Below are 21,492 nucleotides of genomic sequence, written 5' to 3' on the forward strand. Positions count from 1 at the left end.
CGCAAGGAGATTGGGTTTATCTTCGAATCATGAAGCAAAGGCTGGAACAAGTGAGCAAGCGTTGCCCAAAGTTATCGTCGAGGAGCTTCGAACCTTTTCCCATCCAGAGAAAGATTAACGAGGTTTCAATGAAGTTGAAGCTACCTCTCAGATGGACTATGCATGATGTGTTTCATGTCAGTTGTCTAAAACCACATGCAGGTCCAATCCCTTCAGAAGTGTGAGATGAAGTTGAGTCCGGTATAGTTGATGAATCTGAAGTGATGGTTCCAGAATAGATCGTTTTGCACCACTTCAAGCATGGCTCAAGCCGAAGACAAAGACAGTTCCTCACGAAGTTTCATGACGCACGAAGCATGGCTTGACAAAGTTCTTTGAAGACTATCCGGCTTTATTGATGGACTATTTGGAGGCTATGCAACTTTCGTCAAGTTAAGCAGAAGGGGATGTCACGTGCATCCCGCACTTGGATGCCACGTAGACATCGCTGAACAAGAAGGTGTAGGACGTGGAGTGGAAAATAGTCCCATGTGAGCCCAGTCCGGGACGAGTCAGCTAGGGTTCCACTCTACGCGTCCGAGGTGAGGTGTGCATTGTCCTGCACATGAAGCAGTGCCAGTCCGCATTGTGAGTCTCCCTTTGGAACGATTTCAGATGATCTGTGTTTCTGGTTTGCAACTGGATGCCAGACTTCTGTAGATCATGTAGGAATTTGCATGTAGATAAGGGGCCAGCCCATAGGGCTGCCCTAGAACCAAGCCTAAGGCTCGTGTAGTGGGCATGGGGAGGTTTAGAACCACCCTAAGGGGCCTGGAGGGCCCCATGCTGTGCCCACCAGCCCAAGCATGGGCTGGGCAGACTGTCGGCCAGCCCTAGGGGCCCTGGCCAGGCAGCCGACAAGGCCTAGGGCCCTGGCCAGTCAGTCGGCCAGGTGTGGGGCAGCCCACAGCCAGCCCAGGGGCTGCCCAGCAACCCAGCTTGTGTGCTTGGGCGGCCAGCCATTACATGGTGTGAAACGATGGCTATAACAGCATTAAATGCTAACTTTTGCTAGTCGTGAGGATTTTTCCAGCAGCTGACTTATGTATGCTGGCCGACTTGAATCCTGAGAGGGCATAAAAAGCCCAGCCATAATTCAGGGTTGGCATCTCATTATTCACGATGGGTTGCTGCATTCCAAGGGCCAGGACAGCCAAGGGGGAAGCTCCAACCAAGGTGAAAGTGCAGGTCAAGATTCCGTCTTTATTTTCTGATTTACATCATTCTAATAAAGCAAATACACCATCCGTGGTGGGGGCCCTACAGAGGGTATTTGGGACCCGATACTGTGTCCTCTTCTCCCTCCCTCCCTCCCTCTCTCTCTCTCTCTCTCTCTCTCTCTCTCTCTCTCCATTTTCTGCACATCTACTTCAGTTTTGTGCGTTATATTTGTCGTGAAAGATTGCTGAAATCTGAGCATTGAAGTTACCGATTCGACCACGAAGCCTTCGCATGTTACACATGGGTTCTCTGCCCAGGTGGTCCCCCAAAATTGATTGTAATAAATGTTGTGAGTGTGTCAGTCTCTCCTTCTGTGTCTTTCATCTTTGCAATAAGCCTTGAATCTTTTAAAAGGCTCTAATTTTCTTTGCATACCCTTGTTTAAATCGAGGGCACGCGGGGTGGGGGGGTTGTCCAAAGAGAAGACAGACTGATGTAGGCTGTCATTTGTGGTCAAGCTTTTATATCAAGCTTGACATGAGAGTGCAAGTGTGGGTGTTGGTGCCATTGTGTCTCGGTGCAATCTAGAGTCCAAACCACAGTGAATATTGAAGGTTTTTTTAGGCATTTCCACCACTCTAAAGTGGGGTTTGTTAGGGTTCGGAGCTCAGTGTGTGTGAAAACTTCTTAAGGTGTAAACACCCTCTCATGAGAAGATAGGATAAGTGTGCCACGTATGTGTCATTATTGTGTATGATTTCTAGGGGTCAAAAGATAAGGCTACCAGCCTACAAAAGCATGTACTTGTGAAGGGTTTAATCATCAATTAATAACCATCATTGAGTCGTGCAACTCTTTCCCTTCTGAGCTTTGTCATTGTAAAACACTTGCGCCTATGTGCTAGGGTTTTCCAAAGATAGAAAGAAGAGTGAGGTGGAATCACACATACATCACACACGAGTCCTAAACTGTTGCTTTTTATTTTGTACAAGAAAGAAGTAATACAACTGAAATTCAAGGACAAGATGTGGCTGAGAATGAAGATGTCAAATCACAGCCTTGTGACCTATTGTTCACTCCTGGCTGAGCACTTCGCTTGTAGAGAAACGCTTTGTGAAGTACAATGCTGAGGAAAGCAGATGAATATGACGATTGGCTACCCACGTATATATGTGCACCAATGCTCCTAGTCGACTAGCAGTACTCTTATTGGCCACTTGTACCCTATTGCCTCCATGTCATCAATGCCACGGCCCACATCATCATTTGTGTTGTCTGACTCTGCTTGTCGGCTGCGATTTGATGTCCTACTGTGCCCTGCATACTTGTAGGTGTGTCACATTCTCCCCTACTTGCATCGCAACTGTCCTCAGTTGCATGGCCTCTGAATATGCTCTCAACAATGGGCGAGACTCGTCTGTGAATTGATCCTCATCAAACCATAGTGCCTGCTGGACTAGGTAGCACTTGAACTTGAGGAGATATTGGAGTTGCTTTGGACGAGAATTCTGCCTGTACTGGTGCAAAACAACCTGCTCTGGAGACTGGTACTAAGACTGTTAAAATATGTGCATCGCATATGTTGCGTGGGAACTAGAGAGGAATAGATGCGCACTTTAACATGGTATCATTGCTCTAGGTCCCGGCTGCCTCATCCACAATCTTTCTCCTCCTTCCCCATGCGTTTTTTGGAGCAACCAGGTGGCTGCGTTTTCTCCTGCTCACCCTCCTGCCTCAGTGTTTTCTCCTCCTTCCCCATGCGTTTTTTGGAGCAACCAGGTGGCTGCGTTTTCTCCTGCTCACCCTCCTGCCTCAGTGTTTTCTCTTGCCGTTCTCCTGCCGCCTGCATTTCCACCTGCTGGGTGCCAAGGTGCTACGTTTTTGCTCTCAAGCTTCTGTAGCGGCGTCGTGAGGAGTGTGCAGTGTGGGCTGTTTTACAGCAAGGACAGCTAGAGCAACTCTTGCCTCGTTGCGTACCTGATACATTGCTTCCAATGTGTCCCATGCAAGCTTCGATGTCTTGCATGAACGAATGTGCGGAATAATAGTTCTTTTCACTGAAAGGTCTATCAATGACATGGCCTGTGCATCTCTGGAGTCCCATCTCTTCTGCTCTTGTGTGGGAGCAGGTTCTACATCAGGAGCTCTTTGAGCACCTCCCCTTTGAGGCGTGGCTGGCTATATGGTAAGTGGGCGTGTGTCATCACCACACACGATGCCCCAAAGCCCTTTGGCTACCAGCAAATTACGGATCATGAAACTCTAGAGGGAGTAGTTAGATCCATCCAGCTTGTCCTCCTGGGTGAGCACACCAAATACATCTCTGTAGCATTCTGTGCCATGTCAACAAAATATATCTGTAGCATTCTGTGCCATGTCAACAAAATATATCTGCAAGCAAACCAAGCACCAATGTGCATTGCCAGGCAACCAAATGTCCTGTGCAAATGTATGCTTGCAAACCAAAGCAAGTGTAAACTTGCACCAAATTGTCCAGTTACACACAATGTGTATACATTCGCGACAAATCGCAGCTGTAATGCCCAATTATATGCTCCAATCAGAAAATCCCCAATTTTTATGCACTCCAATCGCTTCAATTTTCACAAAAGCCCCAAATTTCTGCAAGTGAAAGAGGTTCAAATTGCTGATTTTGATCTCAATTTCGAAAACCCCCAAATTTTTGCAAATGAAAGAGGTTCAATTTGCTGATTTTGACCTCAATTTCGAAAACCCCCAAATTGCAGGCAAAGCAACATGCCCAATTTTTTTTAATTTGTCTTGAAATTGAGAAATCCCCCAAATTGCACCTGCAATTTTCCTTTGAATTTGACTTGCACAGAAGTGTCTGCAAAATCTGCATATGACCTGCACTGGAATGGCTGCAAAATCTGTATTTGTATTTGGAAGGAAATCGCAGGAAGAATACCTTTGGCAGCACGTGTGAAGCAGGAGCATAGAGGCGAATAGAGTTGACGTGCAGATGTTGTCGAGGAGGAGCACAGAGCTGCATACGGGGCTCAGGTACCACTTGGAGCTTCAGGTGCATGCACGTGGCAGCCAGGTGGAACCGTGCAGAGCTGCAGGTGTCGAGGAGAGCTGCAGTTGTCGAGGAGGCCTGCAGAGCGTGGGTGTTGAGCAGGCGTCGGACCATCCAGAGGCAGGCGCTGTGCAGGCGTCGGGTCCCAGCGAGAGGCGCAAACACGCGTAGGGAAGCAGTACGAGCAGGGCGCACGGCGCTGGAGTCGGGCAGGGTCCGCCGACGGCCTTGGACTAGCGAACAGAGGCAAAGGGTGAGCGCGGGGCGTTGGTGTCGGACCAAGGTAGCCGTGGGCTAGCTGCACGCGTAGCTGCAGTCATGAGTCGTGAGTCGATGGCGATCCGAACAGGCGACGACAGTCGTGAGTCGACGGCGACCCGAACAGAATGGCTGTCGACGGAACGGCAACGGGCGACGTCAGGCAAAAAGGGACGGAATGGCAAAGGTGTGGTCGAAACTGGGCGACGGAGGCCGGAACGGAAGGGCGATGCCGGACGGGAGCGTTGAACGGAACGGTGACGGAGCTGGGCGCCGACTGGAGAGGGAGGCGCCGCCCGCTGGCTGAGCGGCGGTGGTGGGCTCCCCACTAGTGCCGCCTGTTTTCGGTGGCCGGACGGAGGAGCAACGACGGAATCGACGGACGGACGACGACGGAAAAACACAGCGTCGACGGAATTTCGCAGGCTTTTCTGCAGATTCTCCACAGGCACTACTCCAAGGCCAGCTCCCAGCTCTGATACCAAATGTTGGGTGTTGGACTCACACACTCACACACACAAACCTGCACATTAGGGTTAGGTGCAAGGTAGAAAAGCTCACACACAGAAATGAGAGAGAGAGAGAGAGAGAGAGAGAGAGAGAGAGAGAGAGAGAGAGAGAGAGAGAGAGCCAAAAGTGTGGTATCCACAAAATGCAAGTCAACACTTGCATGTGTGCCACATCCATATAATATAGAAGTACAAAATACTATATGTTAGAGTGTCCTTTCACACTTGATGTCCAAGGGGAAAAACCACATGGGAAAAAGTGCCCTTGGTTAAGCCCTGTTCACACATAGCACTACCATAAGTGAGCATATGTCTACATGTCTACAATGATTTAGCCTGGAAAGTTGCCGTGTCCATGTGTGCACATGACATCCCCTCTTGCGAAACTTGGGCATTTCTCAGACCAAACGGCATACCAAAAACTCATATAGCCCAAATGACGTCCTGAATGCTGTTTTGTGTACATCTTGTGGTGCCACATGCCCTTGGTGATACGCCCTCTTCCCCCCTCTTGCCACGTGGCAATGCCCTTAAGTATAGGGTGGGCACTGCCCAAGCCATCAAATGGCCTCATGTGGATGAGAAAGGAGGTGAGGGTGCCCACCAGACAGGCTCGACAATAGTTATGGAGCTGGGCACTGGCCAGTGGGGGCAGCCTGGTATTTAAAGTGAGTGTGAACTCCTAAGGTTATAAAACTTTTGCAAATATAAATAAGGTTAGAAATGATACTTACCACCCGTTCACATGCTACAAACTTAGTCAGAAGATATAGGGTATTCTCATGGTTCACGGATGGGCGTCCCTTGCTCGTATCTGGACACGTCATAGTAGGCAATCACACGAAAACAAGTCACACAAAATTAGTTTCAATTAAGTAGAGATGCTTGCACGTGCATTATGCAATGCATATATCTCCCGTTCTTGGAACCTGTAAATACCAGGTCTTCCTGAGCATGGAATTGGCCACCCCACGGGTGACACTAGGCCTGGCCTCCCATCTGAGTACGGGTGACATGAAGCTCCCTGGCCTCTCCTACCTTAGCATGAAATAGGGGAAGACCACTTGGGCGGTCAAATGGTGAGACTGTGCACCCCATTGTACTGCATTCTCTCCATTTCTGATTCGTTTCCACCAAATGCACCATTGGGAGGAGGGACTGTTTTATTTTTCAGGAAATGGTTGAGAGTCCAGATGGCCTTGCACATCCGTAGAAGGGATATAAAATCAGCATGGTTTATAAGTGAAGGTCTGTCCAGTAAGGTGGATATACCAAACCTGCACCTTGGCTTGATTGGTGCATGGTGGAGTTAACAAATTCTGTACAGTGGTGCATAAAGGAAGATTTGTCTACTATGGTGGACATATCATTACTCTTGGGCATTTGATGGCGTGAGTGACTGCGCTGGAGTTGATGATTTGAATTCTTTTGTCTAGACTCTCATGAACTTAAAATCACACATAAATAACGTGGACTTTCCAATGGTTTTTGTAATGCACTTGGCAGAAGTGTAGCTTGAACTCATCGTTAATTCACATGTACGCTTTATCTAGCAAGTGGATAGACAGTGGCTCACTTAGACCACATGGCATTTGGTGTCCTGTTATAGTAGCTTCATGCATACTCAGTACCTCAATGGCTGCAAATTTGGCAAAGAGTGATCTCATTTCATGAAAATCATGCAATGTTTTGCAGTGCAAATATCGCTTTTTTCCCCAAGTAGACCTCTTTGGGATCTGGCAGAACTATTCCTCTGGATCATGGCTGTGAGCACCATAGGGTGTGCTTCATACTGGTCTGCAGAGACAGCAAAAGTGGAAGCAAATGAACGTTATAAAGAGCTGGATGAGAAAGTAAGATTTGATGCTCTGTTACAGGATCAGCATTTCATATTGATGAGTATGGAAATTCGGGACATGTTTTGCAAATCCTGGAGTGTGTTTTAATGACTTTTTGTGTGGTGTCATCAGGAGTCACCATTCGATATGGATATTGAGAAGACCAGGGAAGATGAGGAGTCAGTGAACATAAGCATGAGTGCTGCAGCCTTTTTTGTTCTGTTTGCGTCTGCATTCTTGCTGCTGCTGTATTTTTTCCTGTCCGAATACACAATATGGATATTGGTGGTCATCTTTTGTATTGCTGGTGTTGAGGTAAGGCTCTTTTTGTTCTTTGTAGTGTTGTCATGCTTCTTGCAAAGGGTCTGCTTCTCAGTTGTATTTGTTAATTAAGACAAGTGTTTCATATGCCTGACAGTGCAATGTGTTGGGTTCTGAGAAGCCCCAATGTTCAGCAGAAATACACAGAAAACAGCAAGAACACAGAGCAGGGAGCAATAGAGAGCTCAGAAGTATGGATATACTAGAATGAACAAACCCAAAATGTAAAAGTATAGGTGTCTGGATACACCAAATGTCCATGGGGAAAAAACCTCTATAATGTGTAGAGGGGAAAAATGTTCCAGGTAAGCCCCCGTTCACACGGTCACTACCACATGTATAATCCTACAAATCCTCCGTGTTGTGATAGTGTGAATAGGGTAGCAGATTACTCTCCAAATGGGAGTAAGCCTAAAGCTTTGTGGAAAGCTTCAAACTTTTCTCGAGGCAACACATGCCTTCGTATACAGATATGTGATGTTGTCATGTGTAGGACAATAGATCAAGTTGATCTCCCCTGAATCTCTATATGCTTGGTGTGAGCATGGAAAATTGGATTCCTTGCCACAACCTTAGCATTTTGACTATTAGTGAGAATGGGAGTGGGTGTTTGCTGTCACCCATTAAGATCTTCCATCAATCTTCTCAACCATACACACTCAACTGTAGTAGTGAAAGCTGCCCTGTACTTGGCTTCACAAGATGATGTGGGCACAGTTGGTTGCTTTTTGCTCAACCAGGATATACATGAGATGCCAAGGAAAAAGCAATTCCCAATTGTGGACACTCTGGTGTCATAGTAACTAGCCCAATTTGAATCCTGTAAGCAAGTAAATGACAATTACCACCACGGGATAAAACAATCCAATATCTTGGGTGCCGTGTTGGTTGCTTTTTGCAAAACCAAGATATACATGAGATGCCAAGGAAAAAGCAATTCCCAATTGTGGACACTCTGGTGTCATAGTAACCAGCCCAATTTGAATCACTGTAAGCAAGTAAATGACAATTATCACCTCGGGATAATACAATCCAATATCTTGGGTGCCCTGTTGTAAGTAGTGAAACACTTGCTTCATATCTTGCCAATGCTTTGAGCTTGGGCTGTGCATAAACTTACTCAACTGAGACACCCCATCTGGCCTTGTATTACACAAATATATGAGGCAGCCCACAGCTTGGCTGTAATATGTGCTATCAAAAGGCCCTCTTGCATCATACATGCTCAGCCTAAGTCTGTATTCTACTGCAGTAGAAATAGGCTTGCAATCCTGAAATTTAAACCTTTCCAACAACCCCTTTATGTACTTGGACTGAAGTAGCACAATGCTGTCATCTGTTTGCATTAACTGTATGCCTAAATAAAAGTGCAATAGGTCGAGATCTGACATCTCATAATACGAGGCCTCCAAAACATACTTTTATGTTGTGTTTTTATCCTCATTTGTCCCAGTGAGTCTCATGTTTGATGACCACAATCAAATCCTCTTCGTCCACCTTGACATAGAGGGTACTTTCAGTCGGACTGTTTTGATAGCCTGGGTTGGTCAAATAAGCATGTATCTTCTCATACAAAGCTCAAGGAGCTTGTGTAAGGCCATACAATGCCTTTTTTAATCTACACACTTTTCTTTCTTGACCCTTTGCCTCAAATCCAATGGGCTGAGATACACACTTCTTCCTACAAATCCCCATTAAGGAAGGCTATCTTAATATCCAATTGATGTACTTACCAACCAATGCAATCACGTATCTAATGGTGGTCATTCTGAAAGTAGGTGCAAAAGTTTCGTCATAGTCTATGCTCTTTTGCTATGCATATCCTTTGGCCACAAGCCTTGCCTTGTACCTGTCAAGAGTACCATCAGCCTTCCTCTTTACTTTGTATACCCACTTAGTGCCAATTGCCTTCTTGCGAGGAGGCAAATCCACCAAATCCCAAGTGCCATTTTTACATATGGCATTCGTCTCATCCTGCATAACTTCCATCCGATGTTCATGTTCTTGAGCTTCTTCAAATGAGCTTGGGTCATTAACGTCACACAAGCTACTTGTCATGTGCACCGTGCACTGGGGTACATGGTGACACAATGGCATCATCATCAGTGCATCATTTGTATAGTAATAGTACTTTTTTAAGGAACATTTGTCATACGCCGTGACCCCATTGTGAGCACTCAGTCCAAGGGCAGTAAGGCACGAGCTACGTAGGTCAGTCTCTGAGCCATAGAGGTTAGTTTGGAGTCAGTCAATTCAACCCACTTGGAGAACCCCATTAGATAAGTGCATGTAGAAGTCAACCTTAGCATAGGTCTTGCATCAGAATTATGTATAGAGCATGTATAGGCTAGATGCATGCCTATGGGCCAGCTAGTGGCCCCAGCCTCAGTAGGCAGCCTGTTTAGGGGCTGTTTTACAGCCTTGGACAGCACCTAGGGCCAGTCGACAGCTATAGGGAGCAGCCATGCTCCAGTCGGCAAGCCTAAAGAGCATCAGCAGCAGGTCGTGGATAGAATTGCAGTCGGCCAGCATATTGGGCAGCAGTGTACAGACTAGTAGCCTCTCAGCCCATTGACTAGCAGCCTGAAGTCCATATCATATAAAAGCAGGTGCCTAGTTCTCAGCCAAAATCATTCAATCATCAAATCAAAATTCAGTTCATCAAGTCAGAGAGCTTGTAGAGCTAGTGTGGTTGAGGCCTAGGTCTTCTTGCATACAAATAGTCAGCCTCATCCTCTCCATGCAACATTGAAGCCCCTCTTCAGCATTCAGCCAGCATATGTGCAGTCCTACAACTATCCTGGACTTGCATTAGTGGCCCAGAAGTGTCTTCTACCATGCCCTTGGATTGGTGGATTCTCAGGCTTCCTTGTCCTTGCGTTGGGTAATCATAGCTCTTGTTGTGCAGGAGGGGGTCCTTATGTGGGTATTTAGGACCCAATACTTTGTCGTCCACATTTTCTTCTCTCTCTCTACTCAGTGATTGGGTGCTAAAGATCTCACCAAAGTAAAGGTTTAAAGAAGGCCTTGTTGCGTGTTACCACGGTCAACCTCAGTGCATGTAACATTGGTATTAGAGCATCAGGTTGGTGACCAACTTGGCTACCTAAAGAAGTGAAAGCATCCAGTGGTTGGTAAAACTGCGGTTAGGAAAAACCACCCAGGCCTCCACCATGTCGGGAGAGACATCTCATCAAGAAGAAAGCTAGCAAGAAGTTTGGAGGTACAAAGCCGTTAAAGCAACACACCGGAAGAAAATATGCTCCCGCCAAGCACAGGAGAGCCCCTCAAGATAATGATGGAGCAAATCAATTCATTGAAGATAGCGGGAGTTCAAGCTTTAGAGGAAAGGGTGTCAAGTTGATGCTTTTAATGGTAAAAGAGATTCTCAAAAAGTTGTTTATGGCTTGGGGCAAGGTTGCCAATCAGCCTGTTCTTATCCACTTTGATATTGGTGCTACTCACCATTATATCCATTCTCAGATCATTAAAGCTCTCAAATTGCCTAAGAAAAGGTTTGGTAATCCGGAAACGTTAGGTGTTACCTTTGAAGGGATGCAATCTCAGGTCACCCCAATCCTCGGGAAGCTTTGGATCGAGATAGGGGAGTATGTAGATCATGAGAATTTTGTTATGGGAAATCTAAGCCATAGTGATGTTGTACTTGGTATGCCTTAGCATAGGAGAGTTGAACTAGCCATTGATTGGGACTGAAGCAAGTTCAGGTTTCCTTTCAAAGACAGAATGTATCTTTTGATGTGGGAGTTGAAGGAAACTCTATTCCCATGATGTCCCATGTACAAGTTTCCAATGCAATGAAATCGTTCGTTTTCTCGTACTTGCTTTTTGCAAAAAGACTCTAAAAATAAAGAGTCCCTCTCTAGTTTGAATACAGAGAGGATTAATTTCTTAAAAAAGTATGAAGATTGCTTTGCAGATTCTTTACCAAATGAACTACCACCAAAGAGGCCAGAAGATCATCAGATTGACCTCATTCATGGGAGTTTGCCTCCAAACTGGCCACCTTACCACGTAAGCCTAGCCCAACAATAGGAGATTATGAAGCAAGTAAATGAGTTATTGGAAAAGGGTTTGATTAGGCCTAGTTTTTCACCCTTTTGCTCTCCAATATTGTTAGTTCAGAAGAGGGATGGGTCTTGGACCTTGGTGCATGTGCGTGGATTATAGAGCCCTCAACAAGATTACTATAAGGAACATGTTCCCCATACCTAGGATTGATGATATCCTAGATAGGTTGGATGGATCCAAAGTGTTTACGAGGATAGACTTGAAGAGTGGCTATCATCAAATAAGGATTGCTCCAGAGGATGTGCACAAGACAGAGTTTAGGACTACCTTTGGGGGCTATACGAATTTCTTGTCTTACCCTTTGGTCTCACCAATGTCCTTGCCACATTTAATAAGATGATGGATAGAATCTTCAGAGCCCAGTGAAAATTCACTAATACTTTCTTTGACGATATCTTAGTACATTCTAATGATAGAGGAAGAGCGTAAAAAGCATTTAGATATTGTTTTTCAAGCTTTGAGAAAGCACAAGCTTTATGCGAATGGCAAGAAGAGTGAGTTCTTCTTGTTAGAAATTCACTATTTGGGTCATATAGTGTCCAAAGATGGGATTCGGATGGATCTAGACAAGGTCAAGGCTATTATGGAATTGCTAGAGTTGACTAGTCTGCATGAAGTTAGAAGCTTTTTGGGACTATGCTCTTACTACAGAAGGTTCATCAAGTGGTTTGCAGTGGTTGTCCGGACCATTGCATGACCTGACAAAGAAAGCAGTGGGGTTTAAGTGGACCATGGGCTAAAATGGAGAAAGAAGCTTTTGAGCCTTTGAAGTTTTATGCTAGTAAAGCACCGGTATTGATTGTTTCAGATTTGTCGAAGTTGTTTATTGTAGAATGTGATGCTTCAGGAGATTGTATTGGTGCAGTCTTAAACCAAGAAGGGCATGCAATTGCTTATGAAAGCAGACGATTACAAAATTTGAAAAAAATATGAAAAGGAATTAATGGGCGTCATCCATGCTTTGAAGATTTGGAAGCATTATCTCTTGGGTGGTGAGTTTATCATCAAAACAGACCATCAAAGCCTTAGGTATTTTCTATCTCAGCCTAAGATCTCTGAAAAGCATCTTAGATGGGTCAACTATTTGGCACAATTTCATTTTTAGATTATGCACACCCCTAGGAAAGTATCATACAGATTTCACTGTTATGAGGGATATGTATGCTTTTGATGAAGATTTTTATCTCGTGTGGGATAAATTGCAGCATGGTGAAATAGTGACTTCTTATGCCATCAAGGATGGATTTCTGTTAATGCGGGACAGGTTATGTGTGACAAAGGATTTCATTGCCTAAAGTGAGGAATGTCATGCTCCTTCTTACATGGCTCATCGTGGTATTTTAGCCACAACTCAGGCCTTGGGGATGTATTTCTTTTGGCCAAGTATGAGAAGAGATATTGATCAGTATATTAGGAATGCTTGATTTGCCAAAGGGTCAAATTTGATCGACGAAAACTAGTTGGACTTTTGCGGCCACTGCCAATTCTCAACCAGCCTTGGAAAAGTATTGCTATGGATTTCATTTTTGATTTGCCAAAGTCAGCCAATGGAAATGATTGGATATGGATTATCATTGACAGGTTCAACAAGCATGCTCATTTTATTCCAGTGAAGAAAACTATCAAGGCAAAGCATATGGCTAAACTGTTCATCCAGCAAATCTTTAGGCATCTTGGATTGCCACAATCCATTGTGGGAGATAGAGATTCGAGAACTACCAGTCTTTTCTCTTTTTTTAACATGGATACGCAGCTGACTTTTTCTTCTTCTTATCATCCCCAAACAGATGGACAGAGTGAGATAACAAATCTCACCATCTTGGATATGTTGAAGTGTTACTACTATGAAGTCAAAGTACAATGGGAGAAGTACTACCATTGGTAGAATATGCTTAAAATAACACAATACACACTTCTACAGGTAAAGCTTTATTTGAGATCATTTTGGCAAGCCACTATCATTTATGGCAAGCCACTATCGTTACCTGTACTTAGAACCAAAGAAGAAATTTTCCATGCCAATGAGTTCGTGCGAGATATGGATACAGCTTTTGCTCAGGTTAGTAGAGCAATACAAAGGTCTCAAGCCAAACAGAAGAAATCATTTGATAAGCATAGAATAACTCTTACTTTTGAGGAAGGAGATTGGGTTTGGTTAAAGTTTGATAAAACCAGACCAAGGAAATCCAAAGAAAAGAGCATCAAATTCCTAAATTAGTTGCTAGAAACTATGGACCTTTTCAAGTCAACAAAAAGATTAGTGATGTTTGTTACAGGTTGCAACTACCAGATCATTGGAGGATTCATAATGCTTTCCATGTTAACCTTTTAAAACCTTATGCAAGACCATCTTCGAAGGAGCCTATTATGGAGGAACCACCGGAAGTGGATGAACAAGAAGACATATTACAACTAGAACAGATTATCTTCCACATGGTTGGACGGAACATCACGAGAAAATTCCTCTTGAAGTTCCAAAACTATTCTCATATGGATGCTAGAGGAGTATTTCAAGGATTATCTTGAAGTACTCACAGCTTATGAAGAAGTTGTCGAGCCAGAAGCACTTCATTCATTTTCTTGAGGCCAAGACAGATTCTAAGGGGGGATGTAACCTGCCTCCTACTTAGTTTTTCAAATTGATCATTATTTTGCTCAAAACTGTTCCACAAGTGAGTTGGTAATTAGCTCATGGAGCATGAATTGTGATTTGTATATGTTTTGAGTACCTAATTAAGCTAGGATGCTCATTTTTATTTACGGGTGGCCATTGGCCAGAACGCCCAAAGTTTTCAATTAGGTGGTCATAGCCCAGATGCCCATATGATTGGATTTAGCACTCGGGTGGTCAAATTGACTAGAACACTAAGATGAGTGATGAGTGGTTTCAAAGGTGAAACCAGATGCTCAAATCCTTTGAACAAACCATGAATATGTGAATCTTTACAACAAAGCATTCTTGGACCCAAAGCATGCAACTCCTTGAATATAGGAGGGTTGCTTTTTTTGGCAGACTCTGATGGAAATTCCGTTTGTGTCAAAACTCTGGATTTTCGCAAGGATCAAAACTTACTAAAGCACCTTTGTCAAATTCTTTACGAGTTGCGATATTTTTAGCATAGAAGGTTATGGAAGAATCACCTCTTAAATTAAGACATGTGGTATCTAGAATGGGACAAGTGTCCCTACACTTGTCATTTCACTCTACACTCGTCAATTTAACTAACACCTGTCAATTAAAGTAACCAATTGCAAAACACTACACAAACAGTTGGTTGCCATGTCTACAGTGATGAATGTTCGTTTGCAACATCTTGGTGCAAAGAGGCACCAACCATGGAGCTATCCTTTCTAGCAACAGATCATCTGTCCTTAAAAGGCTATGGCGAGGGCATGAAGCCTCAGATTTTGAAGGGCCACTCCTGCTCTAGAAGTACATCTAAAGGGGGTCTCTCCAGGCATCGACATTTAGGAGTTCATCTAGTTCACTAAGGGCTTGTGTTAAGGCATGCTGTGTGTGGTTCCTTCCCTTAGCTCGCATATGAAAGTTGTTGAAGCCTCCTTATTTGATGAAAGATTGATGGCTACTTCGGCTGCCTCCAGCAGATTTCCTAGTTATGCTCTATCTTGTCTGGGCTTTCTTGATAAGGGCGACCCTGGTGGCTTATGACTGGAAGTGTTTTGTGAGGTGCTTGGAAAAGAAGTTAATGGTCCTGTAGAGAAACAAGACAAACCACATTAAGAAGTGTGATAAGAGGTATGATTATCAAGTAGATCCAAAGTGTAAAAAACCTTAAAAGGCATGCCATGTGTGGTTCCTTCCCTTAGGTCGTTATCAGAGTTGTTGAAGCGTCCTCATTTGATGGAGGAAAGATTGATTGCAACTTTGGCTGATGACTGGAAGTGTTCTGTGAGGTGCTTGGAAAAGAAGTTAATGGTCCTGTAGATAAACAAGACAAACCACATTAAGAAGTGTGATAAGAGGTATGCCTAACAAGAAGATCCGTATGCCTAACAAGAAGATCCGAAGTGTAAAAAACCTTAAAAGGGAGGTCAACTCGCTACGAAAGTTTCAATTGTGTCCTACATATGACACAATGAACATCACATAATCCAGAAGGCAATACAAGTATTGGGCAAAAAGGTCAGGCAAGCTCTTGTATTATTCTAGATTAAATATCCCTTACTAAGTTTAGGCTTTAAGTCGAATCTTAAAGTTTTGGAAGAGGTTTGTTGCCTTCAATCAATTTGAAATTTCCAGATTGCCAGCTTCTGGAGTTTTGGTTTTGTGGCTAATGTGTGTTCCTTCCTATGCGCAGGGCCTGCAACATTGTGTGGTTGCCTTGCTAACAAGGTAGGATAGCCATGCCAGTATCTTATGGGCCATATTGGCATTGGCTTGGCATTTTTGCATATAGTTAAAGAGGTCATCTTGGCTTTCATGCAGGTGCTTCAGAAGGTTGGGTCAAAGATATGTTGCAATCCCATGTCTTGGAGATATATCAATCTTCGCGCTTGTGGTGTCTCCTTTCTGCATAGCCATGGCCCTGTGGTGGGCCTTGCACCGGCAGGTGTTCTACGCATGGACTATTCAGGATATCTTTGTAAGTGTTCAACAGGATCTTTACTGGTTTATCTTATGGTTTTCCTGTGATAAAAAATGCAGGGCATGCTGTTATAAATGATTTTAAAGGTCACATGATATTGGATTCACCCTTGTGTTTTCGATTGTGGCAGGGTATAGCATTCATGATAACAGTCCTTCAGATGGTTCGGCTGCCAGAAATTAAGGTGATACGTTATCGAGAGGCCAAAGGTTTATGGCAGTGGTACTCGTTTGCTTTAAATTTCTCAAAGTTGACGTTTTTATTGGGTGCAATCAGGTGGCAACAGTGTTATTGAGTTGTGCTTTCTTTTACGATATTTTCTGGGTCTTAATATCACCCCTAATCTTCCATGAAAGTGTCATGGTTGTGGTAAGTTCTAAATGATATTATGATGATTCGTTTTGGTCTCATGCTTTCTCAATCCTGTGAGAACTAGGGCATGTTTTCTTTGACAGGTTGCTAGAGGTGATAAGAGCGGAGAAGGCATTCCCATGCTTTTGAAAATCCCCCGTCTTTCTGATCCATGGGGTGGTGAGAGCATGATTGGGTTTGGGGACGTCATTTTGCCTGGGCTGCTCATATCGTATTGTTTGAGGTGAGCTGTAGGCTTATATGTAGGCTTTCCACAGGTGTGGTATTGATGTGTTGGGTAACCATCAAGAGTTTGTTCTCACATTTGAAGTTCATGGAAAACTTTGCAGGTATGACTACATGTTGAAGAAAAGCTTGGTGAGAGGATACTTCTTATACTCCTTCGTGGGTTATGGCGTTGGTAAGTGTGGCATTACCTTGTGTCTGTCTCAATGATGCAAGACTTATTACCAAATTGCCCTCGTTTTTGTGTGGGTTTATGTGTGTACGTTGGGTGCGGGACACAAATAGATATGTAGAAGGGTGTCTACCTGGTCTGCTTCTTGATGCCAATCACTGCTTTTGCATGGTTGGGACGCAGGTCTTTTCTTAACAGATGTTAGTTTGGTTCTAATGGATGGACATGGCCAGCCAGCTCTGTTGTATTTGGTTCCTTGCACTCTTGGTATGTCGGTCAAAATTTTCAGTGTCATTTCTTATACCTGGGAGTTCTGTGTTGCCTGGCCTGCTTTAGGCATTTGATGAAGTGCCTCCCTGCTCTTTTCTGTTTTGAATTGGTATGCAGGTGTTGTCATGCTTTTAGCGTGGTACCGTGGTGAATTTAAAGACATGTGGATGACAGAAAAAAACAGGGAGGTTATTGAAAAGGAAGATCCTGTCAACTCTATCTGAGTGTCTTATCGTTTGTTACAGTAAGGCATGCAATAAATTTGACAGACAGGTTTGGGTCTGGCATGTGAATAGCACTTGACATGTCTTAGTGTCTTGGTCTCTGGTAAAGGCCTCGTGGTTTGAAGTGTGAATCAACACTGTATCTTCCATGGACTTTTTTGATCCTCATGTGAATACTCCAGAGATACTTGAAACTTCTGCCAGTGCAATCATATTTTTATCCTGGCTCTTCCAAGGTCTACACCGATCGAAGGCTTCTACTGAATGGAAGAAAAGCAAGCATTTGTGTGAACTGCCATGATATGGATGCAACTTGACAACTTCACGAGTGGTATTAAGGATGCCATGTTGAAACTAGCCAATGACCATGCGCCGGAGGGGGGCAGAAAGCGAAACATATATTTGTTTATTAGTGAATCTTGCCGAGTTACACTAACAACTGACATAATTGTTTACTAGTAAATCTTGCAATACTAGTGAATCTTGCAACTTTGTGGCTTTGTTGTCATCTTATATATCATGTTGTCATTTTAGTCAGAATTACACTTCATTTATCGTTCAATTAGACAAAGAAAGGGATTAGTTGGTGGCAATGCCCAACCAGACTTCAGGAATTAGAAAATTTGCTGAAGTTACCTAGAAAAATTAATTCCAAATCTTTTTGTAAGGTAGACAAAATAAGGAATTCTAAGTTTAATTCTCTGATTCAATTGTGAAAGTTGCAAAGTTTGTAAGTTTGTAGCAGATATTGGATGAGGCCACAGCAGATACTGGAGGAGTTAAAATTATATGTTTGCCTGCACCAAATGCATAAATCAAAATAGGCACACGCAAGCTTATTTTGTAAGGTAGACAGCTATGATGTGAAGTACAGCTTAGGTTTTTATACCTCTGCACGAGCAGCTAGTAAAAAGCACTATACTATTTCAGGACAAAAAATGCTGTTAATGGTTGTGTTCTTGATATAAAGCTTGAGCATGCGCTGTGGCTTGAAACGTTACCATGGACATGTCCCCACATGTTTTGCAAGTAGGATGTCTATTTGTGAAAAGTTACCATTGACAACAAATAAAGTGGATCGTTAATAATGAAGTGCAAAAGTAAGGGTGTAATACACATAAGGCCAACACATCTAGAAAGTCAAACTATGCCCTTTGTGGTTGGTCATACTAGTTAGGGTTATTACTTATTGCTAAGTAGCCTTGCAAGGTTATTGATATTTCTTAATGACCTTGTAATTACTTTCTTGGATTATAAAAAAAACCAAGGAATTGAGCTCAATGCATATTGCATATTGATTGAAATCCATGAAGCCTGGTATCGTAGTACCTTGAAGCACTCTCACATCTTCGAGAGGAGGCATAGCATAAGAGCATGCGGTCTCATTTGTCAAGTTGACTTGTAGGTTGAATTAAGAAAACCAAAGGTTTCTTTTTTCTCTTTTGGTTTTCTTATCCAAGTGTTCTATTCTAATTTCTTCATTTGTACATTATAAGCTTCATTACGGTCTTTTCCTTATTGCTATATCTTTATGCTTTTTCCTATATACTTATAGGTGTGAGAAATGGGAGGGAATAAACATTTGCAATGTTCCCATGTGAATTAAGTCTGAAGAGAACTTGCACACAAAATCTTTTTATGCCATACTTGGTGATATTAGCTATTTCTTCTATCTTTTGAACATAGAGTGTTTGGTATTGTGCTAGGAAACCTTACGATTAAAAATAACTTTCTTTTTTATGTGGTATGCATGAAAGATAGTATAATGCACAAAGTTTTTCATGTTTGCTACTAGGTTTTAATAAGACTTTTTCCATCTTTCTAATTTGTCATAAATTTAGCTAAATAGAGTGGAAGAGGATGACGTGGTTAAGTGGAAGAGAAATGATGTTTGTTTATAGAGGTGGTGCCAAATGAGCACCAACTTTGGAAGTACATTATTTCCCTTGACACTAAAGAAGGAGATGCATTGTTAGCTCATAGTGACCCACATGGACAAACTCTAGTTGTGCTTGTTAACAATAATTATAAAATATGGAATTGCTTGCTTTCAACCTATGCAATAGAGGTAAGAATTTAACACCTTTTTTCTATATTACATATTGAACTAGTGTGGGATGTATGACCATGTCACGTATGGACAACATATTAAGCCATTTCTTGCATTTGTTCTATATGTAGCCACCAATGTGTAGGGTGCATGACCATGTCACGTATGGACAACATATTAAGCCATTTCTTGCATTTGTTCTATATGTAGCCACCAATGTGTAGGGTGCATGACCATGCCATGTTTATGCTTCTTATGGAGGATGTACTGCCTCCCATAATTATGCTTACATCATCAAGAAAAATCTAAATTTAAGTTGACAAGCTCAAGGGAGGGCCTTGCATTTCGTATTTTGGATCCTTTGCATTAACATAATATAACTGGTGTTAAGTGTGCATCTTTATAGTACTGTTGTTGAACAGGAAAAATCACTATTCCATACTATCAATGTAAAATTTCCATACACCCACTTGCTAAATTGCACTCCGTTAATATTATTAAAGTTATAGGAATGGATAAGGTTTTCCCATTGTTATCTCCTTAATTACTAGATGCTCTTGTTTTAAAGCTTCCAATTTCATTGGAGCTTTCATTTGTGCTAAAAGTTTGGATGACTATTGCTTCCACTTGATTAATTCCATCTAGAGCTATATAATTCTTATTGTGTACTTTGTTTCTTCTTCTTCTTTTTGATTATCGTATGATTGTTGGAAGAAGGCACATATATTATTGTGATGTATTTCATCCTCAAGTTACACATCTTAGCTATATGGCATTCATTTATGCATTTACTACATGCTTTGGGAAAATGAATGATGATTAGTCTCCCACTCACAACCACCAAAAAATGGGGGAAATTTGGTGGCATTAACTTCACTTACTTCCATACGACATACTTTTCAAATAGTTGATAACAAAAGATAAATGAAATATAATTTTGTTCCTTTTCAAGTTATTGTAAACTTGGCAAGTCTTCTTTATTTTCTTTATTTTCTTTATTGATGTCACTTTTTTGAAGAAAAATAAGTGTTTGTGGACATAGAACATCATGCTACATAGAACACACCCTTTAAGGCATCCAAAGTACAATCAAATAGTAGTTGTGGACAACACTTGAATAGGCTCAAAGTTGTGGACAACACTTGAATAGGCTCAATGTGAAGCTCCCTTGAAAGCCAATTTTTTAGTTTTTTAAAATTAAGATTATCATACAAGCCTAATATCAATGATGCCTTATGTTCAAGTCAATAGCTTACCTTAGCCTTACCTAAGCATGTCCCGTTGGGTTTTGCCTTAGAAACACAATCTGCAACTTCTTATGTCTGTCCTGTCTTCACTGGAATGCTCCTTGCAAAAGGGGTGAAGGGAGAGCTCTCTATGACTTGATGGAGACAACAAGAGATCCGTCTTCATTGCGGTTCTCTCTCACAAAAGGTAGGGAAGAAGAGGAAGCTAAATAAAGCCTATAATCAAATCTATATAGCATGCATCCATCAAGCAAGCAAGATCCAAGAACATGCAAGAAAGAAGAGGGAAGAAGGAGAGCTCACAAGAAGACTATTGCAAGGGGGAATGATGATGTATTGCTTATTGTAAAAAAGTGACTTATATACAAGTGACTAATTTTTACACTAGGTTGACCAAACTTAAAGAATGCTGCGGCCTCTATTACTACTCTTAAGCAACTATATACACTAAGTATGTAGACTTTCCCTATTTGACATTAAGCTCATGATAAGTCTGCTTTATACGTTCTATAGCGACGTCTTATACAAAAGTTACAATAATTAAGTGTCTGTTTATAGGGGTAAGATGGAAAGTGCCTTATGGTAGGTCGATAAGTAGGTGAAACCATGTTAACCAATGGAGTGGTTAACATAATATACTCCCCTTCCTAATGGTGAATGCATTCTTGCATCACCCAAGTCGATGGTGAGGATGTTATAGGGAAGTGGATGGTATGGATGGTCGAGGATACACCATGGAGTTGGTGGTTGAGGTTAAGTGGCTAGCCGTAGTAGATGCATGGTAAAGTGATGGGTAGCTTTGGGCAGCCCTGATGGTAGCATGCAACTTGGTTAGGTGGCATGTAAAGTGATGTGAAGCTTTGGGCAACAAGCAACTTGTTGAGGCGGCATGCAAAGTGATAAGGGATGTAGAGGTTCTTCATGTCAGGCCTCGGTTGATTGTGGAAGTGGTGTGGACCCTTCAATATCATGTAGTTAGTAAAAGTGGTCCACACCTTCTAATGGGTAGAATGAGTTCCATGAACCCATGGAATGATTGACATAGGTAGATGGAGGTCCAGGATGTATTG

At 42.6% G+C, this 21,492-nt stretch overlaps 1 protein-coding gene across 1 annotated transcript in view; it reads left to right on the forward strand.

The window, feature by feature from the left end:
- Window positions 1–17,617, forward strand: part of LOC147632567 (signal peptide peptidase-like 2) — a 36,920-nt gene extending 19,303 nt beyond the window's left edge. The window contains exons 5-14 of the mRNA XM_086807348.1: window positions 6,703–6,860; window positions 6,978–7,160; window positions 15,575–15,609; window positions 15,703–15,859; window positions 15,993–16,046; window positions 16,139–16,231; window positions 16,318–16,457; window positions 16,564–16,634; window positions 16,815–16,898; window positions 17,019–17,617. Coding sequence (XP_086663474.1) covers window positions 6,703–6,860; window positions 6,978–7,160; window positions 15,575–15,609; window positions 15,703–15,859; window positions 15,993–16,046; window positions 16,139–16,231; window positions 16,318–16,457; window positions 16,564–16,634; window positions 16,815–16,898; window positions 17,019–17,125 — 1,082 coding nt within the window. The 3' untranslated portion in view covers window positions 17,126–17,617. The remainder of the gene's footprint in view (window positions 1–6,702; window positions 6,861–6,977; window positions 7,161–15,574; window positions 15,610–15,702; window positions 15,860–15,992; window positions 16,047–16,138; window positions 16,232–16,317; window positions 16,458–16,563; window positions 16,635–16,814; window positions 16,899–17,018) is intronic.
- Window positions 17,618–21,492: the final 3,875 nt, after the last annotated feature.

Source organism: Cibotium barometz, chromosome 13 (assembly GCF_041138505.1).
Source record: "Cibotium barometz isolate CiBa-2024 chromosome 13, ASM4113850v1, whole genome shotgun sequence".
NCBI classification, from domain to species: domain Eukaryota; kingdom Viridiplantae; phylum Streptophyta; class Polypodiopsida; order Cyatheales; family Cibotiaceae; genus Cibotium; species Cibotium barometz.